Source organism: Pavona decussata, unplaced genomic scaffold (genome assembly GCF_977016875.1).
Source record: "Pavona decussata unplaced genomic scaffold, jaPavDecu1.1 SCAFFOLD_89, whole genome shotgun sequence".
NCBI lineage: Eukaryota > Metazoa > Cnidaria > Anthozoa > Scleractinia > Agariciidae > Pavona > Pavona decussata.
Window position 1 is genome coordinate 74939 of NW_028145506.1, and position 20047 is coordinate 94985.

General features: G+C 37.0%; 3 protein-coding genes across 4 annotated transcripts; 2 read left to right on the forward strand and 1 right to left on the reverse strand.

The window, feature by feature from the left end:
- The first annotated feature begins 3839 nt into the window (after window positions 1-3839).
- On the forward strand, window positions 3840-8788 carry LOC146474385 (trafficking protein particle complex subunit 3-like). The gene is made up of 5 exons (XM_085116976.1): window positions 3840-3995; window positions 4126-4223; window positions 6212-6311; window positions 6519-6701; window positions 8082-8788. The coding sequence occupies exons 1-5, from the start codon at window positions 3954-3956 to the stop codon at window positions 8199-8201; spliced, it is 543 nt and encodes a 180-aa protein (XP_084973102.1). The 5' UTR covers window positions 3840-3953; the 3' UTR covers window positions 8202-8788.
- Window positions 8789-9999: 1211 nt separating this feature from the next.
- Window positions 10000-12545, reverse strand: LOC146474386 (uncharacterized). Its single transcript, XM_085116939.1, has one exon. The coding sequence runs from the start codon at window positions 11712-11714 to the stop codon at window positions 10515-10517; it is 1200 nt and encodes a 399-aa protein (XP_084973065.1). The 5' UTR covers window positions 11715-12545; the 3' UTR covers window positions 10000-10514.
- Window positions 12546-12952: 407 nt separating this feature from the next.
- On the forward strand, window positions 12953-19232 carry LOC146474387 (dnaJ homolog subfamily B member 4-like). 2 transcript variants are annotated; one of them, XM_085117002.1, is made up of 3 exons: window positions 12953-13055; window positions 13293-13767; window positions 17423-19232. In XM_085117002.1, exons 2-3 carry the CDS (start codon window positions 13416-13418, stop codon window positions 18145-18147), a joined length of 1077 nt encoding a protein of 358 aa, XP_084973128.1. In that variant the 5' UTR covers window positions 12953-13055; window positions 13293-13415; the 3' UTR covers window positions 18148-19232. The 2 variants fall into 2 exon arrangements, with proteins under 2 accessions (XP_084973128.1, XP_084973127.1); XM_085117001.1 differs by lacking the exon at window positions 12953-13055 and having other exon boundaries at window positions 13174-13767.
- The last annotated feature ends 815 nt before the right edge of the window (window positions 19233-20047 follow it).

The window sequence follows — 20047 nt, forward strand, 5'->3', positions numbered from 1 at the left end:
GCTACCAAGCTCGAGTGGTGCGGCTACCAAGCTGTAGCCCCCATGTCGGTCGGTACTTTGTGTAAAACCAATTATAATGTCCTATAGTCGATGGCCAACTCTAACTCTGGCAGACGAGTAACCAGGTTATACATCTTAAAATCTAAAAAGCGTTCTCTTGCTAAAAAGATTTTAGAAACCAACCTTTCGGTTACCAGACTGCAGCCCTTTAACGAATGTTAAAAAACATGCGAATATAAAGTAAAAATACAGTGCGGAAAAATAGCTTCATATAACGAGTTTATTATTCCGCTATTTTTTCGCACCGTATTTTTACTTTATATTCATGCATTCGCGTGGTTTTTACCATTCAGGTTAAAGGCTGCAGTCTGGTAGACGAAAGCTTATGTTTGTTAAAAAAATTTTTAGCCAGAACGTTTTTAGATTTTAAAGGGGAAGTATCACGAAAATTTGATGTCATTTCAAAACCCAAAAATGTTTGTCTGAAAACAGAAACAAAATAACAATGCTCTAGTTTTGTTATGAATTATCATTCCAGTGCAATATATAAAACTGTCGATTGGTGCCGCTGGCCGGAGACAGAGTAGGTCGGAATGTATTGAAACTCGGAAAAATGTTAGGCTAATGTTTTTCAAGTTTTCGTATTTTTGTTTCCAAAATGCGCTAGAACAGAGTACGAGTTGTTCCTGTCAAGAACTGAGTTGATTTCTCTCCTCTCGTTGTTCTAGAGTTATTTTGCAGCAAAGTGAAGGTCTTATTTCGCCATATTAAACAAAAGAGGTAAAAAAACCCCATGATACTTCCCGGCGTATTCTACTTGAAACAAATAATTTGGCACGTTCCTTTGCATCGCAGTTTTGGCTACACGAATACCGGTAGGCAAAGCGATTATCGTAGCCACCTTAGAATCTTTTGTGACCGCCACACAAAACAAGTTACATGTACAAAAATAAATAAGTAAATAAATAAATAAATACATAAATAAATAGAATTAACGAGCTATCATTTCAAGGTCAGGTTTGTGCCACTGTGAAGGGTATGGTTTTCGAGCAGTTCAGTGTGGTATAGGCCGTTTACAAATCAGAGTCTCTCGTCTAGAATAGGGTATCATTTTCCACTGAGGAAACTGATTAATTGCTTGAAAAATTTAGCGCAGACTAGGTTTCCTTAAAAAAACTGTTTTAGTTGTTGTTGTACACTAAGAAGATTTTGTTTTGGCAGGACTGTAATAGTGACCGAGTTTGTGGAAATAGCGAGTCTGGGATAGGGTTGGGATTTTTGGTCTTTAGTTTAGTATAGGATTGTAAAATGCAGCTGAAATGAATCTGGTTGGGCATCCACCATGCATGTTGGTGTCCCTTCGCGGGCGATTCCAAGACCTGTTTACATACAGCCTGTGTAGCAAGCGTTTACGAGGGTTTTTTTACATTTTATGCTGAAAAAGAGAAAACAAAAACGGAGGGGGGGGGGGGGGGAGGGGGAGGAGAGAGGAGAGAGAGGAACACTTGCCCGCAAACCCCACAATTTTGAAAAACGCCCAATTGAAAGTGATTTGGCGCTTCAGTGAATTCATCGCCAAGCAAGTAAAGTACCAAGCAAGTAAACTGTGACACCAAGCAACTGATAAAGTGCTCTAAGCGAGTGAAGTACACCAAGCAAGTAAAGTGCACCAAACAAGTAATTCAAGTGCACTAAGCAAGCAAAAGCACGCCAAGCAAGTAAAGTGCACTAAGCAAATAAAGCACACCATGCAAGTAAAGTATAAGTAAAGTAGGTTCTACTACCCGTGTCATTAACAAGTGTTGTTTGCAAAGTACTTGAAAATATTGTGTGTTCAAGCCTTATGAGCCATCTTGATTCCCATGGAATAATCACGAATAGGTAGCACGCTCAGTTTCAGAAGAGCCGTAGCTGTGCAACTCAACTCCAAACGGTCATCCATAGTCTGTGGCCATAGACTTAGTCCCTCCAAACGGAAGTATTCATTCTAGCCCTTTCAAGGCTTTCGATAGTGTACCTCACGAACGTTTAAAGACAAAACTCAACTATGGGATGAAAGGGAAGTCTTTAAGACGGAATGACAATTTTCTTTGTCAGCGTTACCAATGGGCCGTTGTCAATGACTCGAAATCCCGATGAATCCCGGTCACCGCAGGTGTGACCACCTTGGAGGTGTTTCTCAAGGAACAGTACTAGGCCCTGTCCTTTTCAACCGGTATTCATAAACGACATAGTCAACGGGATTGACTCAGACTTACGCTTATTCACAGACGATTGTGTCTGTTACAGGCGTATCAAGAAAAATCCAGGACTGCAGAATGCTCCAAGAGGACATTAACCATCTAGCGGACTGGGCAAATAGCTGGAGCATGCCGGATTTGAGCCGAGTAAATGCAAGACTATGCACATCACAAGGAAAACCACCACCAAGATCACCCACCCATACATTATTGAGGGTGCTGATCTTGAATCTGTTTCCCACACAAAATATCTCGGAGTAACGAAGACCTGAGATGGAATCTTCACTTGGGCGAAATAACCTTCCGGGCCAGTAAGCTCCTCGGCCACTGAATAAGTTCCTTCGGCGAAACCCAAGGGGTGAAACCTTTCAGCCTGCGACAGGAGAACCAAGGAGGCAGCTTATATCGGCCTTGTTAGACCGCTGCTTGAATACGCAAGCCAAGCTTGGGATCCTTACACAAGCAAATTAACGGATGAAATTGAGAATGTACAAAGAAATAAGATATAAAATAGTAATAAGATATAAGCTTGGACAATCTTGTGTAATTTAATGATAAGTCAGTTCCATCCCTTTCTTCACGCCCACTGTGTAATAACTAATTACGGGGGATCTTTACAAAAGCTCAACAGAGCTTGCTTAAGATCTCCTTGCCAGCTTGCCTCAGTCTTAAAATAAATGAGTTTTGTGAAAACCTTATAATGCACAATGTAAAGGATGTAAGGCAAAATAAAGAGTTTATTTTAACCACCGAAAAAGACGAGCCGCACGTTCTCTATGCCTGAATATAAGAACTACATGTATGAGCCAGGCAGCGTTACCAGTCTCCTATCGCAACTTGGCTGGCACTTACTCCAGAAGAGAAGAGAGATAGATGGACTTCACCTTTTTAAGAAGGGACTTCGTAATAGAGATCTTTATCTTTATCTTTATTACAATTTAATGGCAAAAAAGAAGTTCGTACAGTGAAATAAACAGAGCCATAAGGATAGCCTACAAAAGAGTCGGAGACCCCATACAAGGCAGACCACCTAAAGAAACCCTCCCAAGAACCGTTATAATTTAAAGATAGAAAATTAACTAAAAACATATTATTACAATATAAATATATAAAAAAATGGAATAATCAATTACATAATTCTAGAAGATAGGAAATCCCTTACTCCCCTTTTAAAGCTAGAGATACTTGAAGCTTGCCGTACAGAAAGTGATAACACATTCCATGTGTCAACAATCCTATTAAAAAAGCTAAACTTAAAAGCATCAATCCTTGCATAGTTCTTTTTCAGATCTAGATCTCTCCTGCCCTTAGATTCCCTCGTTAGATCTTCCCGGAAAACTAGACACATGCATAGTAAAACAACATGTCCCGCCGTATACCAGCACTAACTTAGATGTATGTACTCTCTACTCGAATATTGTGACATGAGATATGTATTTTTCATCTTGTGAGGAAATAAAGACTTTTATTATTATTATAACTAACATCTATAAATTCAGTTTTCTTCCCCGCACAATTGTCAATTGGAATTCTCTTCCACGACGAGCCGTAGACATTGCCGGGGACAGCCAGTTTCGTGAGTTGTAGGTATAGTTGAGGACAATATAAGTGGTTTTACATAAGGTACTAATCGCCATGTTTTATTTGATGTGATACACGGTCTCCATATTTTTTACAGATTTTTTCAGAGTTTTCCAGTAAGATTTCCTCACAATGTCTCGACAGTCGGCCGTTCGGGCCGATAACAGGAAAGTGGTACGTTTTGATGTGATTTTAAGGCATGTTTGTGGCTGAGGATAGTTAACACCCGACGAGTAAGAGTAAGCGTGGATCCTTACATTTTCATACTGACGGTATTTTCTTTTCCGCTGCCTTGTGCGTGCAGAGTGCAGAGTTGTTTGTATTAACACATGGAGCTCTAGTGGCACAGCTTGTCAAAGATTACGAAAGCGATGAAGAAGTTAACAAGCAGCTTGATAAAATGTAGGTGCTCTTTTTGTCCCTTCAAGGCCTTATTTAATACTTTCCTTCTTTTGTGAAAGCGTCTTCATTTATGAAGAAGCTTTCATTATTACACGGAATGCCCGCAGGGCATGACGTGTCTAGGTTTCGGTCGGGTATCTTTTTTTTTTCTTCGTTGTAGTCACAAATCGACAAATTAATTTATGCATTAAAAATCTCCTCCCCCAGTAGGGATGTATTGTTCTGATTGTCTTCAACAAAAGCAGGCCAATCAAAATCTATTATCGGCGCGTATATCACGAGGGAGGGGACCCACTTATCTCTACCTGTGTGACGTCAAAGCAAGTCATCATTTCGAAAAGTTCTTTTTGTTCAATGGCGGCCACATGTATAAATTTAAGACTCTGATATGCCGTTTTCAGAGAGAAAACAAACCTTTTTCAAGCGGTAAAGCGAAATAATAACTTCTACGTAGTACTCGACAGTTGAAACGGTGGAAATTGGAGAGTCCACAGCAAAGAAACTCCGCTTTCAAAAACAGATGGAATAATCAACGTGAAGGATTAGAGCTAGAGGAGGCCAGACCAGTTCAGCGGGGTCATGGCATTATTGTAGAGTTATTTCTGGTATGATTCTTAGTAACACAACGATAAGTATCACGCAATATATCTGAATCAAACCATTCAGACAATTATTTCAATTGCTAAGGGAGGATAGTTTTTAAATATCTGCGAAACATACAATGGGGAATAGTTGGGGCTACATTAAGCATTCCGTGTTAATGCCATTAGCCGGGCATCTTGTTACTTGATAAAAAAAGTGAAGGCACTTAAACAATTTTCTGTTCTAAGCTTATTGAAAATGGAAAGGGAGAAGTACAGAATACAACTTGCCACTTACAGTGGGAGATTCAGGATGTCATTTAAGGTGGAGGCCCAAGGGTATACAAGCCAACTTTTTCTAAGACACTGGCGTGAGATTTTTGACCAGAGATTGCCAGGATTTTTTAAGATTTCTGAAAATACCCAAAGATGTTCTGAAGAATTTCAAAGTTCCCAAGAAATTGATTTTGCACCATTACATATAGCCTCCTTTTCAGACATTGTTTGTGTCGCAAACAACGTCTGCAAAGGAGGCTACGTGACATACTGCAAATACAGTCTTAAAGCTGTTGTCATCAGCAATTGGGAAACAGTCCTTCAGGCATAAGGGGCCGCCATCACATCCTCTGATGTGGTCAAGTCTAACAGAACGCTAAAAACTATCTAAGATCTAAAGTAGCTAAAAATTGTTTTTACAGGATAACATTTAAAAACTATTAACACTATAAAATGGAATTAAAACTACCTAAGTTAACATTATGCAAATATAAACTAGAGGTAGAAATTATGTAAAACTGTAAAATTTAGACAATACTGACAGCTAAGCCATGTGGATACTGCATATTGTTATTGACTTTGGTAAACTATATTTAACTGCATCAAATTCCATTAACAAGTTGGTACAGAACAGTTGAACAATGATGTTTTTTTTTTTTACATCCCCCAGGCTACAAGTTCAGTAAGAGACAATGCAGAACCCTAATACATTAACTCTAAATATCTATGATTTCTCAGTACTGTAGTGTGTTGTTAAACAAAGGAAGGTTTTTACGTCAAGTTCATGACACTACAGTCAAGTCAGATGAATGTATTATATTTGTACCCTTACATTTTACCTTTTGGCTATTCAAAAGACACCTACAGTGTATCATGAAAAAAAAAGGCTATGATTACACCCCATTATGACTTGAGTACACTACCTAGTTTAAATGCCGCTGCTTCCCACGGAAAAAAAATGCAGGTCACCACTGAAACCTAGGTTAAACATATTTAGTTTAAAACCTTAGCACTGTTGTATGCACAAATCGAAGTTGGACATTCTAGGTAATGCTTCCTGTTGTAGTTGATTAAAAATGTAACCTTAATACTAAATAATCACTGTAGTTCTTTCACGTGATTTAATTCAAGGGGTTACAACATTGGAGTTAGATTGGTTGAGGACTTCTTAGCAAGGTCTAATGTTGGACGGTGCCATGACTTTAGAGAAACTGCTGATGTCATTGCAAAGGTAAACATGCTTATCAGTAAACTGTATTGCATTTACAGTCAGTCTACCTCATGCATAACCAGTATTTCGGAGTATAAAATGAACATCCAAATTTCTCTTTGTAACGTCTGGCATTTGAATGGAATCTTGAAGATTTTTCTGGCCCACTCAAAGTTTTAAATATGATAAAGGTCTATTGCTGCTAATGTCAGTATCCTTGGTTTACAGCTAGGCTTCAAAATGTTCCTTGGTATTTCACCGGTGATAACAAACTGGAGTGCGGCATCCGACGAATTCTCTTTGATCTTAGACAACAACCCAATGGCAGAGTTTGCAGAGTTGCCAGAGGGTCATGAGGGACTTCTGTTTTCAAACATTCTCTGTGGAGTCTTACGAGGAGCTCTGGAAATGGTAAGATTACTGTGTGACATAAACTGCTTGTAGTCAACAGCCATTTACAGTTCTGGGGCGGGTTGTTCGAAAGCCGATTAACGCTAATCTACAATTAAAAAGTCAATCAAGGCTTTCATCTCGCTCTTGAAAAGTGGTTTTAAACTCTAATTTCAAGCTAAAGGTAAAGAAAGGCATAAGTCAAAACTGAGAGCAAAAAGTCTTTTGGAAGAATTTTTACTGATTAGTAATTAAACTTGAATCAAAGTTGACATTAATCCACGATTAGCTTAATCAGGCTTTGAACAACTGGGCCCTGTGCTCAGGATGACCTGGGGCCCGTTTCTCGAAAGTCCCGTAACTTATCGGACCCGATAAGTATATTTTTAAATGTTTTTTCACCGATTACACAGTGATTACAGACATGCATGGTACTTGGCCAATGTTTTCATAGATTTATAAGACTTTAAAAATTAGTATTCAAAGCTAACAAAAATTGACTTCCGTTAAGAAACATTCATCACCAAATCTAGTGATTACAGACATGGTACTTGGCCAATTTTTACTGAGAATTATAAGATTTTAAAATTTAGTATTCAAAGCTGACAAAAATTGACTTCTGTTAAGAAACATTTGTCACCAAAGACACTTATCGGGCCTAGTAAGTTACAGGGATGACTTTTGAGAAACAGCCCCCTGGCCTGGAAGCGAGGCTGGTATTCAACTCCAGCCTCGTTTCCACTCAAAAGGGTAGGCGTGCATTTCCCAAAGCTCCCGGCGAGCTTTTGGGCCCGAAAGGTAATTTTCTTATCCGATTTTTTTCAGATTGCCGGTTATTTTTCGTAAATACTAACTCTATGTGTTTTTTAATTTTGGAAAAGTTGAAATGTTTTTGCTTTCAAAATTATCAAAACTTTCGAGAATTAGTTTTTCGGGTCTGAAATCTTTCCTGAAGTTTAAGAAACACACCCCTGGACCCAGTTGTTCAAAACCTAGTTAAGCTAATCCTGGGGCAGCGTGAATATTGATTCAATGAAGATTCTTCAAAGGGATTTTTGTCCCTCGGTTTTGACTTAGACTTCACCATTAGCTTTTAAAAACATGAGTGGGATGAAAATATGAGATGAAATGAAATGAGTGGGGATGAAAACTTCGGTTAACTTTTAATCTTGGATTAGCGTTAATCAGCTTTTGAACAACCGCGCCCAGGTCACTAAACACACAACTATAAATTGAATTGCACTCTCTCGAATTCATTGTTACTTGCGTTGAAATTGGCAGATTAAACCGCTTTTTCTAGATTTTGAGGCACGACGAAAGTGAAGTATTTAAGACAGCTGACTTCCGCGAAGCTGCACTTTTTTGAGACTCATTCCAATTATGACTGGTTTTCTTTTGAAGGTACAAATGGAAGTTGATGTGTGGTTTGTTCAAGATTCTTTACGTGGAGATGACACAACGGAAATTAGACTGAAGTTTATAAGAAAGTTAGAAGATGCTCTGCCAGCTGGAGAGGATTAAAATCATTCTGTACAGTGAACATTTTAATAGAAACATGTAAAACCCGCATATTACAGTATTACAATCTCAAGTGATCTTGAGTTGAAAACGTCAAAATCTTGTTAGAAATTACTTGATCACAGCCTCTTTCATGCTAAGAGTGCAAAATAGGTTATAACTCTGGTTCTTTGATGGGGCTGTTGATGCTTGCCCTTATGGCCAAACAGGAAGAAATGCAAGACAGGGACTAGCATAGTCCTCGTGTTTGGTTGTCATTATGCTTTTTTTATAACGTGTACCATACAACTATTGACTAAACGAAAACAAAACCGGATTTTATTCAAAAGAAAAAACAGGGAGAGTCACAGAGTTACCCGCTTGGGAAAGCTCAATTTTAAAGGCCAAAAAAAGTAAGATACAAAATGGCATGTGTGGGTGTCATATTGAGTCCACCTCTCTCTATTTGGTCGCAGCCCACATTGAAAAATTATGGTGTCTTGACGTTTTGCGATAGTTGAAAATGTGAAAAAACAACTGATTTTGTTAAAACTGTTTAAACTAGGGAATTTATTTATTTCTCAAATAAAGGCTAAAATATTGCCTGCTAAGATAGTCACGTAATCACTTATTACTGTTAACACAATCAACAAATTACGTACCATTTTCTTCTGGAGGGAAATGCTCGTTCAGTTACCTCAAATTTCACGCAAAGCCCAATTCATCGTGTAGTTAACAAATGCAGCAAATCACAGCCCAACGGAATAAAAGGGAAATAAACAATGAGGGTTTATCTTTCCGTGTTTCTAGCTTGAAAAAGAGTTTGTTCCAGTTTATTTCATTGTAGTCGATTTAGTATGAATAACAGTATAATTTTTACATATTTGGTTGCAAAATGGCAAGAGTTTAAGCTCGGCGCCACGCACGGGAAGAAGTATAACCCCTTCCCCTCCCCCCTCCTCTCCCTCTCCCCCCACCTCCCCTCCCCTTACGGTATCTCGCGCTCCTTAAAACCACGAGCATTCTAAAACCATAGAAACACTTCCGAGCAACAGTGTGTACATACTGTAAAAGAAGGTACTAGGTCTTTATTGTCCGCCGAGTAATCTTGTTTTTCCAGCTTTTAAGTGGCAGGCGTGAAGTTTCAGTGTGGGAAAGACCCGACTGATCCGTGACCGAGTTTTGTTATTACGATAGCATTTATTGTTCACAAAATTGAAGCAATTATATTTATTACTCGATCGAAATTATTGCATTTCATACAAGAATTCTTATTAAATTTATCGGCGGATCTTGTACAGCCTGTCTTGTTCGGCTCTACTGACTATTTGGTCAGCTGTTCATTGGCAACCATCCAAGCTGAACAATTGTCACTGCTAAAAAGATGATTCTAGAAAAACTTTAATTGGTTTTCTCAAGTTTAATGATTTTTCTCACCATAAAAGTTCTTGAACCAAACTGCGACAAAAAAGAACTTTCTAGCTCGATCATTATCTGTGAGGCGAACACAAATCTTAATAGCATACATTTTTGGTAAATTTTGTCGGGATTTCAAAAGAAATCCGGGAGTCTTTTTTCGGTCCTACCGGATTGTATTTTAAAACCGCGTTTTCCATGTAATTCTTATTTAAAAATATCGGACTTCATGAGGGAACCGTGCCGGAGTTGGGCTAAATCGAGGAGAAGAGTGGTCACAATCGAGGTGAAAATCTCTGCACGCTGATAATTCAAACAAAAGTTTGGAATCATCATTTTGTTTGCGGGATTATCAGCTCAGTCAACGTCAATATTTTATAAGACAAAAACGTTTGTGGAAAAGCGAAGCATTACAGTGTATTGCTCTTAATTTCGAAATAGTAAAGTTTACATGTCATTTTATGCTAAAAAAAAAGTTGGCCGTTTATAATGCTCAGAAATCCACTTCTATATTCGACTTTTGATATTTCATGACTGACAATTTTAGTTACGGTCAGTCCTTGAAGATGAAGAACAACACTCGCGTAACAAATTAGCGGAACTTCAGCGAAGGAATGGTATTAGGAAAAAGCCTTCTTTTCACGAAACATACGCATTCAAATGACAAATGGCTTGAGAATTTTATTTTTACATTCTTCAAAAACTAAATACATGAACAGAAATTACTAGAACAATATTCTTGAAGCATGTTGATTATAGTATCACGACAGTCTGTGATTAATTAAGTGTCGCAAAAAAAAAAAAAATGAGATTCAATCACGGAGGCACTTCATGTGATTTCCAAAATGTATAAGTCTAGCAATACGATATCCTTAATTTCTGTGCGGGGAAAAGTCTTGCCCGACCAACATTCTTCAAGTTTCATGTCGAGATCTTGGAGTAGTCCGCTCTCTCTTCTTCGTTTTTATTTCCAACAAGTTCAGTTGTAATTTTCGCTTCCAACCGTACCAGAGTCTGTTGTAATAGTTGAACTGCCTTTTTCCTCGCCAGCCGAACTTTTTTGTCTCCATTTGCCTCAATGCCGTCCAAATCGATTAAACGGCAAGTGAGAGCTTCTTCAAGAACCAAATATTCCTTGGTCTTGTAGCTGTCACCGAAAGCATTCACATCCTTCTCCAGCTCATTAGCTTTGTTGAGTATGCTTTGAATTTTTAACAGCTTTTTATTACTTTCCACACCATGTTCATCTTCCGTATAATGCGGTTGTAAGGCAGATGGACTTTGAAGTGGTTCGCAGAGTTCGGACATGTTTGTCTCATTTTGACCTTGTTCTATATTGGCTTCCTCGTGAATGATATTCAAGCCAGTTTCTTCACTGTTTTCATCTGGCTTCTCCAAATCTGTTCCACCTTGTTCCTTTGTCCAATCAACACTAGCATTTACTTTATTGGTGATAACTCTGCTCTTCGTTGGCTCAAGTTGCATGCTATCAACCTCTTGAATAGCGTTTTCTCTGCAACCATTTTCCTCATTTCCGTTATCTTTTCTCTCATCAAATTCCACCCTAATGGGTATGACAAACGATGTTTTATTTCTGTTAAAACTGTCCAAGTTTCTCCTAGTCATTTTGGGAGCTAAATGGCTTTCCCCTGAGCTGTCAGCGCTGTGTGAATTTCTTCTGAACATTTTCACCGAGGGACTTGGGCCCGAAGTGTAGTAATCTTCAAACACCTTTACCAAATCACTAACAACAGGATTTTTAGAAAATGAATGCCTTCTTTCCTCCGTTTCTTCAGATATATGTAATTCACCGGGTATACCTTCGCCGAAACTTCGCTCCATTGAATGCTCTGGCAAACCCGTTTCAAAGAATTCAGAGAATTCGTCACTTTCATTCCGTATTATCCCCTGGATTGGCACTTCAGTTGCTTCCTGTGTGTTTTCTGATTTCTCTTCGCTAACGGCCTTGCTCGGATCTGACGTTTCTGTGATTAATTTGGTTATTGGTTCGCAGGGTAGACTCGAAGATCGAAACATGCGGGGTTTTCCCTGGTCCTCTTTTGTCGCACGCACCGTGAACTCTGGATGAACGCTTATGGGGATTTCTCTGCTCATCGCCATCTTTTTCCTTCAGGTCGTTATATTTGAAAAGTTGTACAGAATATCAGACTACTTCTCTTCAACTGATCGGAGTATAGCTTAAGAGCTTAGATAAACACTCTTGAAATATTGGCCGGTATGACGGAAGTTCACGCGCACGCCATGGCCTTTCAGATCATATACCTCTAGGTGCCCAACGAAAACAGGAGATCCTGGCAGACAATATAGTTATCGTTTTTCTTTTAATTTTAATTTAGTTTCGTACTGGTAGTTTTGCTAAAAATCATGAAGATTGGAATTGTTGGAATTAAAAGTTAGAATTGTTGCAATTCTTTTAGTTCTCCAACTCACGCGCGAGAGCTTCGAGCCTCTCGCGCGTTTTATTGCGTGGAATTTTCAATCTCCGAATTTGCCGTTGTGCGTACTTTCTTTAAATTTGTAATTACGCAGGAAATGAATTTAGAAACGTGTCATTTTAGCTTTTCAAGAGCTTTGAAAAATACGTCTGAGTTGTTCCAGAATGTTCTTTTCCTAATCATATTAAAATCACTGATATGGTGGAAATCGTCATGTCACCTTGGATCGCAATTTGAGCATTGTGATCTTTGTTCTTCATTTTCCCTCGAATTCTCGTTTTCGTTTATAGGTATTTAGTTTTGAATTTCAGGATCTAGAAAAGTCAAGTTTTGTAATGAAGTCAGATTGACGCATGCATCTGGATCCAGGGACCAGAGTTCAACTGATTTATGGTCAAAAGTTTGTCACTGACTGAAAAAAATTCATCTAGCAGTTTCTTTTTTCTTTTTCCAATTTTAGGAGAACAATCGTAATAATATTAATAACACAAAAATATCAATTCGTTCCTAATTCTCTCATGAAAATGTACTGGCAAGAAGCTAAAGAGAGCGCCATGCATCAGTCGCACGGTCCATAAAAACAACTCCGCAAAACAAAATGTTTAATGAGCAAAAACAATCGCTCTGCACGTGCGTTTTATATTTTGGTACATTTCTTTGCCGTCCTCTGCAAAACAACAACGTGAAATGAGAAAGTGAACGCACGACGGTAAATTTTTCATTTTCTTTCTTAACTTGTACACCACTCCTACCAATTTGGTTCCTGGATAGTTCTCCATTTTTGTACAAACTGAGCGAGTTGAAATAATCGTGAAGTAGCACAAATGAAATGAGATATATTTTCGGGTGACGTTTTCGTTGCCGTTGCCGTCGTCGTTGCTTAAGCTCCCTTTAAAAGTTATAAATGTCATAAACCAGACACGCGAGGGATGTCTCCCCTTTCCCCAATCCTCCCTTGCACGAGTGGCCTCTTAAACTAGAACTGCTTTGCATGTTTGTCCAAAATGTAAGTATTAAAGCGCTTTTCAGTGCAGTTTTGTGTTTTTTATCCTCCAAAAAGTATTTGTTTCTGCGTAAAACTCGTTCAAAACCAAAAAGTCGTGAGGGTCTGGATACTACTCACCCCAGTCTTCTCAATCGGCACGACCAAGATGGACGACTCGCGAACTTTCTAGCATCTTGAAGTTGTTTGCCTTGAGTTTTCATGTTTCGCGTCATAAATTATTGTTCTGACTTATTGCAGGAAATAGGCTCTCTGCAAATCATGTGAACTTTAACATGTCTAGCCAGTAAAACTGGATATTTGTGATTCAAGGTAGAAAGAAACCAAACGTTCTGCTACCACGTAGGCAGTTTCACGAAAACAATGGGAAAGGATTATTACCAAATACTGGATATTCCACGGAACGCAAGCGAAGAAGAAATACGAAAAGCCTACCGAAAAATGGCTTTGAAATTTCATCCAGACAAAAACAAGAGTTCGGAAGCTGAAGAGAAGTTTAAAGAGATCGCCGAAGCTTACGAAGTTCTCAGCGACCCACAAAAAAGAGAGGTGTTTGATAAATATGGTGAAGAAGGGCTTAAGGGAACACCAAATCCTCCTGGCGGTGCTAGCGAATTTAAATTTGAGATGCCAACAGGATTCACAGCTTTTACTTTCCACGGAGATCCGATGTCTACGTTTTCAAGAGTATTTGGAAGAGAGGATCCTTTCAGAGGTAAGCCAAAGAGTTTATAAAGTTGTTGGTTAGTATAAAATTTCGAACAGTACCAGGGTGACATTTGCTACACGTGGTTACATTTCACTTTATTTCTCATTTGCATCTGTTTTAAGGTATTTTTAATTCGTTATTTTAATGTAAAATGTTGGGAGTATTTTGATTGCTTGCGTTTTTGTAAATTCATCCAACTGATCCAAGTTGCAAAACTATGTAAAGTTTTCAAGAAATATGTCTCTCGGGAATCGTGAAATGTACTCGAAAGATGGTTTTAATTCCAAACAGTTGTTTCAAACACAATGGGATTATCAATGACCTGTTTTGTTGATTTTCCCACGCAGATAAATTAGGCCCTTTGTTTATCAGGATCGTGGTTGATGTGCAGACTTTTGTTTTCTGTAAACTTTTTTTATTACATACTTTTTCAATTTGTAGGCAGTCATTGGTAAATTTGATATTAGGGAAAGAAATCATGTTATGCTGAGGATTGGTAGTTGTACAGTCACTGTGGTACAACATGCTTAAAAACCTTAATTTTATCTTTTTAATTGTGATCCTATAAAGAAATGTTATTATCTTTTTGTGGCATATAAAATTTCCACCTTGCTAGGCCCTCATACTTTAAAATGCATAGCAAAAATGTGTGGGAAAAACCTAGAACATTTTATTACAGAAAATGTTTGTTTTTATTGTTTACAAACAATTGATACTGGTGTTCCCTCATTAATCCTGCCATGTGTCACATTTTCTTTACTTGGCTGTCCGTGAGTCTTCTAATAATTTCTTGGTACACTGCCATACATTTATAGCCTTCAATATTTCTTTTAAGTTATTTTTCTGAACCAATGAATGGAATAATGCCTTTTGTACCTTTTGTACCTTTTGTTTGTAGCAAGCTTAAATATTCTAGTAAATACCATGTTGGATGAATTTAGAAATGTACTAGAATCTTCCAGGCTTTATAGGATCAAACCATAAATATTGGCACTCAATTATCCAAATGTTTTGATTACAAATTCTTTGCCATTATCCAGATGTTTCCTTTTGGTCTCGGTTCCTTTATGAAGATTGACTACCAAGTCATTACTAGTAATGGTCTTAATAAAAAACTTTGAACAAAGACAGTACAATAAGTTAATTTGTGGAAAGACGTTTATGTCTGTCTCATGCTAACCAATGAAACGTAGTAAAACAGGTCATGTTAGCTGTTTGTGGATGCTGTTTCCTTTCGTAATATCAAATAACATGATTGCTAGCCTATATCTTATTTGATGATGCAGTAAAGTCAAATCAAAGAGTTCTTGGTTGAAGTACACTGCGCTGGAAGTGACTTTAACATTTGAGTTTCGACGGCCGAATGTACAACGTTCAAAAATTTTCCAATCCTTGTGTTTGTTAGACATACCCCTAAACTGTAGCTTATCTTTTAGTTTTCAGTGCGTTGATTAATGTTAAAGAGAGAGGTCTTGAGACCCACAAGTGCTAGGGAAAGAAGTTGAAAAGTTATGGGAATGGTCAATCAATATTGGAGGGGGTTTGGTCATCATCCTTTTAAAAAGCAGATTTTCACAAGGCCATCTTGGTCATGGCAAAACTTCATTATTGACAGAATTATTGCAATTGGCATTCTTAGGGATTAAAGGGTTACAAAACCTTCACCATCCAGCTGCTTTAGATACATTGTTTATAGTAATAACAACAACAACAACAACGACAATACCTTTTGGTAGGAAAATGCATTCTATTAACTTCAAAAAGCATTAGTTTTCATTGTAGCTCAAGAAAGCTCTTTTTTGGTGCACAAAGGCATGATTTTCAACAACATTGAACAACAACAAAATCCTAGACTATTCTCAGATTGTCCATTATCCAGACTGTTTCTGTCAGTATTATCTAGTCTAGATATTTCAACTTGACTGTGTCATGAATCCAATAGTTTGTGGCCTTTGTTTCAAATCCTGGTTGGTTAACAGGCAATATCCTGAGTTGACGACTTTTGTTATTGCCTCAGTCTACCTTTCTCCTTGCCGAGGCCTGGCATGTCATTTTCCCAGGAGAAACAAAAAATAATTTATTGGAAGGACTTTCAAGTAAATAAATCTTTTGAATAGGAGTAAGGTTGAATTGAGTTAAATGTCTTTGTAAAGTTGACCTTTCCTGAAATAACAAATTTTTTTGTTGACACATGAAACTTGTTGAATTTTGAAGAGAAGTTGGACATTGCAAATAATTCTTTATTGTGAATTTATCCAAAGCTCAAGGTGGGTGGGAGAAAATTCAGTCAGAGGAAATATACAGTATACTAAAAAATTTTCACTGAAATTGTCTCATCCTTTCCTTTCCTAATAGGACAACCTTCCATGGAGTATATCCAAAAGTCCTACAGTTTATTCCAGAAAATTTCTGATCCGTTTAATTCCTCACCCAGAATTTCTGGAATTTTGGGTGGAATGGAAAGTGCATGACAGTGTGTTGTATTATATGCATTGCTCGAACTGCAAAATAACTATAGTTTTTTTTTTTTTTTTTTGGGGGGGGGGGGGGGTTGTGCCTGCCACATATCATATAAATTCTGTAGTTGTGGATTAAGGTCCTTTTCAGGAGCCTCACCGCAACTATGGAATTCCCTGCCTCTTAAAAGAAGATCTTGTGATGACGTGAATGTTTTTAAGAAAAAAGTTAGGACTCATTTTTTTAGGAAAGCTTTTCTAAAGAACTAAATACAACATTTAGACATTTTGTACATTAGAAATATTAGACCTGAGTATATATGTAAATGTAAATGTTTTATTCGGTATTGTATGGTGAAATGAAATTTATTTGCTGTAATTGAAAAGCTTGTGCAATTGGACATCGCTGGAAATCACGCTATATAAATAAAGTAATATTATTATTATTATTAATATTATTATTATTATTATTTTTATTTTTATTATTATTATATGTGCCTGTCAGTGAATTTCTGTTTTGAAGTTTTTATTTCTGATGTTATAAATCCATTTCTATCAATAAATGAATCAATTGCTTTTAATTAGGTATATATTTGTACTATCAAAAATGAATTGCACTCATCAAATAAATTGAAAATGCACTCACCTTTTTTAATGGTGCATTACACATTATAAACATTGTTAGTTTGTTATAATAAATTCTTTTCTATTTGTTTTTTAACCATTAACAAAATTGAGCAGAAAAGCTTGGGTAGGAAGGGGTTAAGATTGTACGTGTTGTAGTTTTTTTTTTCTGAAACAGATTGAACAGTATTGCAGAAACCCAAAACTTGTGCATGATCCAAGATTCCAGATTTTAGATGATTGCCAATAATTTTTTCTCACCTGACATTTCAATACTCTCATTTTAAATGCCAAGTTTTTAAGACATCATTAGTGCATTGACAGACTGGAATTCCCTTCCCAAACATGAGATGTTTAACTTTCAATACTTTTAAAATTTCATTACTTAAAAATTTTAAATCTCAATAAGTTTTTCCTTAGTGTGACATTATTTTCTCAGTTCATCCATTTTGAATATTGTTTAATATTTTTAATATTTTGTCTTTTTTTTATGCAGTGCCCTTATGTGACATGAGCCATCTGTAAAAAGAACTTTCTTATCTTAAATAAAAAAAGGCTTTCTAACTGCCACATTTTTTCAGGAATGTTTGATCATGGCTTTGGTGGTATTCCCGGTGCATTTGGTGGAGTGGATTTTACTGATGTGGGAGGTTTTCATTCCTTTCCTCAACAAGCGCATGCTGCCTTTAACCGACAGAGGTCATCATCTTTTGAAGACATGTCATCATTTGCACGCAAGAAAGCTCAAGATCCTCCGATAGAAAAATACCTCATGGTAACGTTAGAGGAGCTCCTAACAGGCACCACTAAAAAGCTGAAAATCATCAAAAAGGTTTTGAACCTTGACAGAACAACAACTCGTTCGGAGGAAAAAATTCTTACCATTGACGTAAAACGAGGCTGGAAGGAAGGAACAAAAATCACATTCCCAGAAGAAGGGGATCAAAAGCCGCACATTGTTCCTGCAGATATTGTCTTCACAATCAAGGACAAACCACATGTTTTCTTCAGCAGAGATCACGATAATAACATTCTTTACACTGCAAAAGTTTCTCTTAGAGATGCATTAACTGGCCACACAACTGGCTTGTCAGTGCCAGTTCCCACACTTGATCAACGGACAATTAACATTCCGCTAAACACTATCATCAAACCTGGATCAAAACGTCGCATCAAAGGAGAGGGTCTGCCATTACCCAAGAAGCTTAATCAGCGAGCTGATATGTTGGTAGATTTTGATGTTGAATTTCCAACACAACTATCCACAACAAGCATTGAAATGTTGAAGAATGCTCTACCTCAGTAAGGCTAGCTAGGCAGAACCATCCAACAAATGAATTGCGATTGACAAAATAGTATTCACTTGGCACTATTTTTCTCCTAGGCCATTTGAAGGGTAATTTTATTTGTTCTGTTCTTTAACTGAATGATTAAAGATTTGGAAAATTTGAGATGAATTTTACATGATTGTAGAATGTTATTCATTGTTGATCAGTGGATAAATTTATAAGTTGGTCCTACTTTCCAAACTCTTGGCTAGCCTTTCTTTAATACTCAAAACCATAAAATAACGATGTTTTCATTGCTCTGGAAAAAAAAATGATACAAATATTAATTTTTCCAAAGATTGGACTGAAATTTCACTTAGTAAACATGAAAGTATTTCTTTTTCAGTACAAATCCATCTATAGATCTGCAGCAAGTTTAGGCCTGACCTGCATATTATTTACATGTTATTAAATTATTCCAAACAAACATATTAATGATTGTCTGGTACCTAAGTCTAGGACTAGGCATTTTGTACATATCAAGCATTTTTATGTCACATTACCCAGTCTGATCAACATAGAAATGTGTTTTAATATTATTGTTGGCTTGAGTCAGTCAATGAGAAATCTAAGCATTTCAGTTATAAACTTTTGTTCAGATAATTTCTGTCAGATTCAAAACTCTCTCAGAGTGTAACTTTCGTGTAAATAATTTTATTGTGAAAGTCTTTTTCCTTGGTGAATTTGGTTTTATACATCACCTGATGATGCTTCTAGATGACAAAATTGGTGGAATGCGATATAACAATGCATGACTGTGAATAGATAAATGTTAAGTTATTAACTGCATGCGTTGGAATAATTATCCAAGACTGTTTTTCATGAGGTACATACACAGTTGCACAACAGAAGCCTCAATTTGTCAACTGAAGTTAATATATGGAGTGACTTTATCACTAAACATTTGTTTGATTTCAAAATTAATTATTAGTAACCGCTCTAAGTTAGTAATTTATTGAATTTGATTGTACAAATTACAATAGAATTTATAGACACCAATATTATTCTTATGCACATGATATACTTGTGTTGGATTTCATTAAAAAGACTTAATTTATGTTGACTTTGCTTGTGGCAGAAAACTGTTTTGTTCTTTTAAAATCATTTCACTCCCAACTGTGCCTTTTCAAAAATTATGTAAAAAAATGTAGCTATTCAGATCAGTGAAAGCTACTGAGCAGTACTTTCCTGTGGTGCTGTTTATTATGTTGTACAGGGTGGTTGCAAGTTTTGAGTCTGTGGATGAAATCCTAAAGAATGACCAATCAAATCAAAGCTGCCTGAGCAGTATTTTCCTGTGGTGCTGTTTATTATGTTGTACAAGGTGGTTACACTTGAGTCTGTGGATGAAATCCTTAAGTGTGACCATTGTGATGCTGTTTATTATGTTGTACAAGGTGGTTCTAACTTTTGAGTTTATGGCTCAAATTCAAAGACTCTCCATGTAAATGAAAGCAGTTGAGCCCCCAGGGGTGGGGGGAGAAGTCAGGAAAATTAGTGACAGAGTGGTGTGAAGACCTTTGTTTGGGTTTGTAATCACACACTGGGGAGTTTTTTGAAAGTGTTTTTGGTGTACTTCTTACCGTAACTATGGCAACAAGCACAAAATTATAAAGATGAATGGTAGAATTGTTTTTTTTATATTTCAACTTAAATGTTTCTTCTATCAATATCTTGAATTGCCTTTAGTGAAATTTTTTAAAATTCCCCAGATCAAGTGACAAAAATTTTGAGGGAAAATAGTTTTTATTTTTTGGAATATTAGTCTGTATTGCTCCAACAACATAATCACGACATTTGAAATAAATACGTTATGTTTTAGGCCTGGTAAATAAAGGCCAATAAATGATAGACTCTCAAATAGCAAAAATCTGAGTA